This window comes from Trichomycterus rosablanca, chromosome 12 (genome assembly GCF_030014385.1).
Source record: "Trichomycterus rosablanca isolate fTriRos1 chromosome 12, fTriRos1.hap1, whole genome shotgun sequence".
Taxonomy (NCBI): domain Eukaryota; kingdom Metazoa; phylum Chordata; class Actinopteri; order Siluriformes; family Trichomycteridae; genus Trichomycterus; species Trichomycterus rosablanca.
In genome coordinates, this window is record NC_085999.1 from 38,171,277 (window position 1) to 38,180,786 (window position 9,510).

At 42.3% G+C, this 9,510-nt stretch overlaps 1 protein-coding gene across 3 annotated transcripts in view; it reads left to right on the plus strand.

Annotated features, from left to right (window-relative positions):
- The window catches only part of fstl1b (follistatin-like 1b), a 76,716-nt gene extending 67,510 nt beyond the window's left edge, over positions 1-9,206 (plus strand). For 2 of the 3 annotated variants that reach the window (XM_063006343.1, XM_063006344.1), the window contains 2 exons: positions 5,932-6,023; positions 6,568-9,206. In XM_063006343.1, coding sequence (XP_062862413.1) covers positions 5,932-6,023; positions 6,568-6,609 — 134 coding nt within the window. In that variant the 3' untranslated portion in view covers positions 6,610-9,206. The remainder of the gene's footprint in view (positions 1-5,931; positions 6,024-6,567) is intronic. The other variant, XR_010014183.1, reaches the window with a different exon arrangement.
- Positions 9,207-9,510: the final 304 nt, after the last annotated feature.

The window sequence follows — 9,510 nt, forward strand, 5'->3', positions numbered from 1 at the left end:
TATCTCGAAAACTGCGGGAGAAGAAGCACGGACAAAAAACGGGCAGAATAATAATAATATATTGAAAACGAAAATAACAATAACAACTAGAGAGTGCATTTCCGGAGAAAATGCGAGTGTGATTGCCGTGTGCCGGTCGGCGGGCGTGCGCAGGTCGGGGGCGCGCATGCGTTTAGAAGTGGTGCGGTGCGTGGGGTGTGAATACTTTCTCCCAGACAGGCCACTGTATCTGTGCACAAGCTGTGGTGTGAGCACAAGTTCACTCTGGGTGTGTTTGAAAAGCCAAACCTGTAAAAAAATGCATTTCTGCACGTTTGTACTGCTTACAAATCAGTACTCATTCATTTACATGTGATTATCACTGCAGGGGCCATGGTATTGCGCAATCTATGATCGGCTGTGTCTCATTTACAGATTTCAGGCATAGTGCACTCAGACTTCGGTCCCTCTTTTAGCATTTAGCAATTCCCATTGATTTCAATGCATCCGTTAGCCTTGAAGCTAACGGATATAAATATCTTTGTTTCTGTTGCAGCGCGAACGATATGACGCTCACTGCAAAGTCTAACTGCACTATAATTTCATTCTGTGCAGCGTTTTCATCTTAAAAATCACTAATACTTTAGTTACAGACCAAAATAAGTCAGATTTTTTGGCGGCCGCCATTTTCTATTCTCAGAACGGCCTGAAGATGCCGTCTACGTCATCACGTTGACGTTCTGTGGAAAGCCAAAGGTGTCAAGATTTTTGTCCAAAAATTCGGGCAAAAACGGGCATAAATGCCACACGGATGGGCGTATCCGGATGATTTTTTGGATTTGGGCGCTAATTAATGACCCGGTCGATCAAGGGTTGGAACGGCGTTGATAGCTCGAAATTCATTTCAAAATGAATGGGAGTCAATGGGGAAAAACGGGCACCTTAAAACGGGCACTGTGCCCACAGTGTTGGTTCGATCAAAAAGTTGTATACAAGCGCTCTATTCCCGTATGGGCCGGACGATTTGGCGCTGGAACGGGGTCGATATCTCGAAAACTGCGGGAGAAGAAGCACGGACAAAAAACGGGCAGAATAATAATAATATATTGAAAACGAAAATAACAATAACAATAGTGTGCTTGCATTCTGCAATCACACTAACTAGAGAGTGCATTTCCGGAGAAAATGCGAGTGTGATTGCCGTGTGGAGGTCGGCGGGCGTGCGCAGGTATCCCGACGCCGTTTCTAAGCCGGGAGCGGCATCGACGGGCCAGACGGGTCAGAATCGGAACGGCGTCGATCGCGGTGCGGCAGGTGGACGGGCGTGGCAGGTCGGGGGTGCGCATGCGTTTAGAAGTGGTGCGGTGCGTGGGGTGTGAATACTTTCTCCCAGACAGGCCACTGTATCTGTGCACAAGCTGTGGTGTGAGCACAAGTTCACTCTGGGTGTTTGAAAAGCCAAACCTGTAAATAAATGAATTTCTGCACGTTTCTACTGCTTACAAATCAGTACTCATTCATTTACATATGATTATCACTGTAGGGGCCATGGTATTGCGCAATCTATGACCGGCTGTGTCTCATTTACAGCTTTCAGGCACAGTGCACTCACACTTCGGTCCCTACTTTAGCATATTAGCCATTCCCATTGATTTTAATGCATTCGTTAGCCTTAAAGCTAACGGATATAATATCTTTTTTTCTGTGGTAACGTGAACGATATGACGCTCACTGCTAAGTCTAACTGGCTTATAATTTCATTCTGTGCAGCGTTTTCACCTTAAAAATCACTAATACTTTAGTTATAGACCAAAATAAGTCAGATTTTTTGACGGCGGCCATTTTCTGCTCTCAGAACGGCCTGAACAGGTCGCCTACGTCATCACGTTGACGTTGTGTGGAAAGCCAAAGGTGTCAAGATTTTTGTCCAAAAATTCGGGCAAAAACGGTCATAAATGCCACACGGATGGGCGTATCCGAATGATTTTTTGGATTTGGGCGCTAATTAATGACCCGGTCGATCAAGAGTTGGAACGGTGTTGATAGCTCGAAATTTTTTTCAAAATGAATGGGAGTCAATGGGGCAAAATGGGCACCTTTAAACGGGCACTGTGGGCACAGTGTTGGTTCGATCCAAAAGCTGTATACAAGCGCTCTATTCCCGTATGGGCCGGACGATTTGGCGCTGGAACGGGGTCGATATCTCGAAAACTGCGGGAGAAGAAGCACGGACAAAAAACGGGCAGAATAGTAATATTTTATTGAAAACGAAAATAACAATATCAATAGTGTGCTTGCCTTTAGGCAATCACACTAATAGTGTGCTTGCATTCTGCAATCACACTAACTAGAGAGTGCATTTCCGGAGAAAATGCGAGTGTGATTGCCGTGTGCCGGTCGGCGGGCGTGCGCAGGTCGGGGGCGCGCATGCGTTTAGAAGTGGTGCGGTGCGTGGGGTGTGAATACTTTCTCCCAGACAGGCCACTGTATCTGTGCACAAGCTGTGGTGTGAGCACAAGTTCACTCTGGGTGTGTTTGAAAAGCCAAACCTGTAAAAAAATGCATTTCTGCACGTTTGTACTGCTTACAAATCAGTACTCATTCATTTACATGTGATTATCACTGCAGGGGCCATGGTATTGCGCAATCTATGATCGGCTGTGTCTCATTTACAGCTTTCAGGCATAGTGCACTCAGACTTCGGTCCCTCTTTTAGCATTTAGCAATTCCCATTGATTTCAATGCATCCGTTAGCCTTGAAGCTAACGGATATAAATATCTTTGTTTCTGTTGCAGCGCGAACGATATGACGCTCACTGCAAAGTCTAACTGCACTATAATTTCATTCTGTGCAGCGTTTTCATCTTAAAAATCACTAATACTTTAGTTACAGACCAAAATAAGTCAGATTTTTTGGCGGCCGCCATTTTCTATTCTCAGAACGGCCTGAAGATGCCGTCTACGTCATCACGTTGACGTTCTGTGGAAAGCCAAAGGTGTCAAGATTTTTGTCCAAAAATTCGGGCAAAAACGGGCATAAATGCCACACGGATGGGCGTATCCGGATGATTTTTTGGATTTGGGCGCTAATTAATGACCCGGTCGATCAAGGGTTGGAACGGCGTTGATAGCTCGAAATTCATTTCAAAATGAATGGGAGTCAATGGGGAAAAACGGGCACCTTAAAACGGGCACTGTGCCCACAGTGTTGGTTCGATCCAAAAGTTGTATACAAGCGCTCTATTCCCGTATGGGCCGGACGATTTGGCGCTGGAACGGGGTCGATATCTCGAAAACTGCGGGAGAAGAAGCACGGACAAAAAACGGGCAGAATAATAATAATATATTGAAAACGAAAATAACAATAACAATAGTGTGCTTGCATTCTGCAATCACACTAACTAGAGAGTGCATTTCCGGAGAAAATGCGAGTGTGATTGCCGTGTGCCGGTCGGCGGGCGTGCGCAGGTCGGGGGCGCGCATGCGTTTAGAAGTGGTGCGGTGCGTGGGGTGTGAATACTTTCTCCCAGACAGGCCACTGTATCTGTGCACAAGCTGTGGTGTGAGCACAAGTTCACTCTGGGTGTGTTTGAAAAGCCAAACCTGTAAAAAAATGCATTTCTGCACGTTTGTACTGCTTACAAATCAGTACTCATTCATTTACATGTGATTATCACTGCAGGGGCCATGGTATTGCGCAATCTATGATCGGCTGTGTCTCATTTACAGATTTCAGGCATAGTGCACTCAGACTTCGGTCCCTCTTTTAGCATTTAGCAATTCCCATTGATTTCAATGCATCCGTTAGCCTTGAAGCTAACGGATATAAATATCTTTGTTTCTGTTGCAGCGCGAACGATATGACGCTCACTGCAAAGTCTAACTGCACTATAATTTCATTCTGTGCAGCGTTTTCATCTTAAAAATCACTAATACTTTAGTTACAGACCAAAATAAGTCAGATTTTTTGGCGGCCGCCATTTTCTATTCTCAGAACGGCCTGAAGATGCCGTCTACGTCATCACGTTGACGTTCTGTGGAAAGCCAAAGGTGTCAAGATTTTTGTCCAAAAATTCGGGCAAAAACGGGCATAAATGCCACACGGATGGGCGTATCCGGATGATTTTTTGGATTTGGGCGCTAATTAATGACCCGGTCGATCAAGGGTTGGAACGGCGTTGATAGCTCGAAATTCATTTCAAAATGAATGGGAGTCAATGGGGAAAAACGGGCACCTTAAAACGGGCACTGTGCCCACAGTGTTGGTTCGATCCAAAAGTTGTATACAAGCGCTCTATTCCCGTATGGGCCGGACGATTTGGCGCTGGAACGGGGTCGATATCTCGAAAACTGTGGGAGAAGAAGCACGGACAAAAAACGGGCAGAATAATAATAATATATTGAAAACGAAAATAACAATAACAATAGTGTGCTTGCATTCTGCAATCACACTAACTAGAGAGTGCATTTCCGGAGAAAATGCGAGTGTGATTGCCGTGTGCCGGTCGGCGGGCGTGCGCAGGTCGGGGGCGCGCATGCGTTTAGAAGTGGTGCGGTGCGTGGGGTGTGAATACTTTCTCCCAGACAGGCCACTGTATCTGTGCACAAGCTGTGGTGTGAGCACAAGTTCACTCTGGGTGTGTTTGAAAAGCCAAACCTGTAAAAAAATGCATTTCTGCACGTTTGTACTGCTTACAAATCAGTACTCATTCATTTACATGTGATTATCACTGCAGGGGCCATGGTATTGCGCAATCTATGATCGGCTGTGTCTCATTTACAGCTTTCAGGCATAGTGCACTCAGACTTCGGTCCCTCTTTTAGCATTTAGCAATTCCCATTGATTTCAATGCATCCGTTAGCCTTGAAGCTAACGGATATAAATATCTTTGTTTCTGTTGCAGCGCGAACGATATGACGCTCACTGCAAAGTCTAACTGCACTATAATTTCATTCTGTGCAGCGTTTTCATCTTAAAAATCACTAATACTTTAGTTACAGACCAAAATAAGTCAGATTTTTTGGCGGCCGCCATTTTCTATTCTCAGAACGGCCTGAAGATGCCGTCTACGTCATCACGTTGACGTTCTGTGGAAAGCCAAAGGTGTCAAGATTTTTGTCCAAAAATTCGGGCAAAAACGGGCATAAATGCCACACGGATGGGCGTATCCGGATGATTTTTTGGATTTGGGCGCTAATTAATGACCCGGTCGATCAAGGGTTGGAACGGCGTTGATAGCTCGAAATTCATTTCAAAATGAATGGGAGTCAATGGGGAAAAACGGGCACCTTAAAACGGGCACTGTGCCCACAGTGTTGGTTCGATCAAAAAGTTGTATACAAGCGCTCTATTCCCGTATGGGCCGGACGATTTGGCGCTGGAACGGGGTCGATATCTCGAAAACTGCGGGAGAAGAAGCACGGACAAAAAACGGGCAGAATAATAATAATATATTGAAAACGAAAATAACAATAACAATAGTGTGCTTGCATTCTGCAATCACACTAATAGTGTGCTTGCATTCTGCAATCACACTAATAACAATAGTGTGCTTGCATTCTGCAATCACACTAATAGTGTGCTTGCATTCTGCAATCACACTAATAATAATATGACTTTCGGATAACAATAGTGTGCTTGCCTACTGCAATCACACTAATAAGCATATTCCACTCACTAGCTTTGATAATGTTAGGATCCATAATTGCTCTCATCAGTTGATTTAACAGTAATGACCCCCCAGCACCCGTAGATTTGCCCCCCCAATATTCAACTTATGGCTACTGCATTGGGTGAGGGTATTTTCCTCAGGTTAACATTAAACCAATATCATCATCATCCTCATCATTATCAGTATACTAGTTTACTCTAAACTCTAAACATCAGCATGTTGCTCTTGATCTTCTCATTCATTGATTGGCTGATTTCATGAATAAAAACTGTATTTACAGAGAAAACTCCAGCGCTCGAGCCGGCTGACGGCGATCAGGAGATGACCGAGGAGGAATGGAGCCTGCGAGTGGCTGAACTCAACAAACATCAGGTTCTTTCATTGGCTGTTTCACACATCAGTCACATGTAGTCAATACACCTCAATTTTGTTTCTATATATTTATACACCCTTAAATGAGGTCAGAAATAACTACACAGGTAAATAAAATAAAGCAAGTACAGATATACAACCCCCCAACAAAACAAAAGGCAGCAAAAGAGAAAGAGTATTACACTACTTATTATAGTGACGATTACAGAGTAAGACAAAATTAGCCTAGAGAAAGTAAACAGATTAATAATTGGTGATTAATTCCTAATTCCTCTTAATTATCCTTGAAGAAGATTCTATCACCAGTATAGTCTAGAAAAATAGTCCAAATATCGTCATAGGTTACCTTCAGACCAGTATGTTTCAGAATTTCAGAATCCAGAAGTTGCAGAATAAGTTAGCAAACACAAAAGCTTCCTTTTTTTTATTTATCTGTGTATTTTAACTCAGTAAATTCAGGCCAGAATATCGACTGTTTAGCCAAAAACAATGTTTGAAATTAGAAGATAATGACACTGTTTTAATCATATCGTTTCTCCTTTAGGAGACTGTGGAGAAGATAAAGTCCAGCACTAAAGAGGCTTAAAGGAGCGAAGATGAGAAGGTTCCTCTGTAATCGAAAGATCAGGATTGCTTAATAAAACTAGAAGAACCTCAACATGTATTACTTTATCTTTTATTACTTTGCTGTGTAACCTTAATTTTTATCTATTCTTTGGTTGATTTGTGTGTAGCTCACATTAGCCTGTAGCTCAAGTCTTTATGTTTTATGTTTGTTTGTCACTAAGTGCTTCGTTTTATACTCGATATCATTTGAAGCCTCGCGAGGCGCCTCGGCACTTTGTTTGGGAGCTGTTTTGCATCGTTGTTTTTATTAATTGTCATTATTTTATTTGTCTTTTTAGATTTAGATTGTACATATATACATTACATGTGTTGCTTTTGATCGAGACAATGGCAGTAGATGAAGGAGACGAGCAGTGGAGGAAGACTGGCAGGACTGGCGAAGGTTATGATGATATGGTTTGGTAATCTAATCCAGGTAGATACGCTCCTTCTGTTATCAGGATAACAGCAGATTATAAAGTAGAGAGCAGCGCCGTCAGCTCAGTCTCCCTTCGCACAAGCTCTATCCGCAGTCATAGTCTTGAGACCTTTCGAAAAGGTGCTAATATGTACTTTTCTGTTCACAGTGTGATCCTCTTGCATCAGCATGCTATTATTCCAGGACTATTGGATGATTATTCTGCACTGAACTTTTACTACGCTCATTTACTTAGCTCTTATATGAAACATCTGTGGTTCAGCATCTTATTTCGGCTGTGTTCCATTTGGATGCAAAAAAAAAGTCTACCTGTGAATTTCTCCTGTGAACTTTATCTAGTCAGGATCAGAACCTGGTGCGTTGGATGCATTGTCATCTCAAAAGAGACCATTCACGATCGAGTGATCAGTCGATATCCTGTAATGGACTGGCGACGTGTCTAAGGTGTTTTCTATGTTTCACCCCATATATCTGACCCAGTGTGACCCTGAACAGGATAAAGAGGCAGTAAAACAGCCAATCAGGCAGTAGTTGTATTGATTTGCGGCGACTCTTCTTCCCCTACAGTGACAGGTGGACCCAAACCATGCCTTCCTGTCAACGTCATTACATTATTCTCCTCTTGCCATCTTGGATAAAGAGTTAATAATGTAATAGTCTGCCTGGAAATAAAAATCACTCATTAATTTAGGTTTAGGTAACATTTTATCAATAGGAAACAAATTCAGTTTGTTCAAATGTTCAGTTGGTCCACATACCAGACACCAGGCCCAGTTTTTAAGCCGGATACCTTTCCTGAAGCAACCCACCTATTTCTATCCATGCTTGGACCAGCACTGAGAGCGCACTGACAAGTGCGTCTTCCAATGGCTTGGCTGTTTCGGCCATCCACTGTCCTCGGACATTGGACCATCATATCCATGCAGACACCTGACTGACCAATAGCACTGCTGATATTCGAACTCTGGATCACCCAAATCTAGCAGTAGTGGGCTAGCATAATTCACAGCACTAGTCTGTCCATAAAATTGGTAAAACTATCTATGGTGTTAGATTTCTAAGTAGGGCAGCTGGTGGTGCAATGAAAAAACATTTACCCTATCGCAAGTTATAATCCAGACAATATCTGAATAATAGCTATCCACAGGAGGTGTGACGTTCCTTTTTTACGTGACCAGAAGAAGGTGGATGGACTCTTCCTCCAAGACTAGATGGGTAAAAAAAATCATGATTGTTAGCATCAGTTTAAATTGGTATCATCTGTCTTACTTTATTCATTATTGTTACACCTGAATTAATGTTCTTTAGCTATTAAATCTAAATTAAGATGCTTTAAATTGTCACCAGAAACGTTTTCCTTTTTTAAAGTGGCAGTTGTCAGCATTTCTTTCTGTAAAGACATGAATACTTTGACAGCACAGATGAATCTGCTTTGTTTCTTTTTATGTTAAGCTGAGCTGCTTTATCAGACGTAGTTAAAGCTTTATCGCTGTTTTTATATCGTCTGAGAAGACGAAGAGAAAAAGCAAAGTGATCCGACCAGCTGAACTTGTGCTTGAAAGCTCAGCAGTATTAGATAACGTGTGCAGGTTGATTCAGGATGATTGTTCTGTTTGATTGTGCTTCTTGGTACCAAGCAGATGGAGAGCAGTACGAAACCAAAGTCTAATGTGTAGAGCTTCGATATTATGCAGATCCTCTGGACCCAGCAACACCATCATACCTTTTATTTCAGAGTTCATCAGCTGTGACGTGTTTGTACTGACTGTACTGACCAGACGTGACTGCTGAGTGTTAATCTGTGTATGCTGTGAGACTTTGCGCTTGCTTTTCTCTTTTATATCTCTAACAGTGTATGATACTGAGTGCCTTAAATTTACACGTTTATACGTCTGCTGATGGACTCGCCTTTTCTTACGTCTAACCACAAATTGTAAGACTCCTTGACGAACTTTGCAGTATTATATAATGTACGCCTGAACTTGTCCTGGATGACTGATTGCACTCGTCATTTCATATCAGCTGGGAGAGAATTCAGTCATTTCAGTGAAAGACTATCTTGTTTTAGTTATATTTAAATGTACTTGTATTATTACTATTGGTTATGTACTGTGTGTCAATAAAATGTATTTCCAATAGTTTTGATCATTTGTGTTCTTTCAGTGTATTGTGGGTGTTCTGGAAATATTCTGGGATTAAATATATTTATACAGAAATGTAAAGAAATGTCAATAATGTCCTTCTTTGTTAGTGATAATGATTGACTATCCTCAGTGACGTCTCTCGCAGCAACATCTAGGCGACTATGTTCAGTTCATGTTTTAGAAGCTATTGGGGTTATTGGGGTTTGAATGGTCATTGGCTTAGCGTCTCCTATGCAAAGAAAAGAAGCCATACCCCAAGTTAAATCATTATTTTTAATATTTTGTCCCATTTTCATCA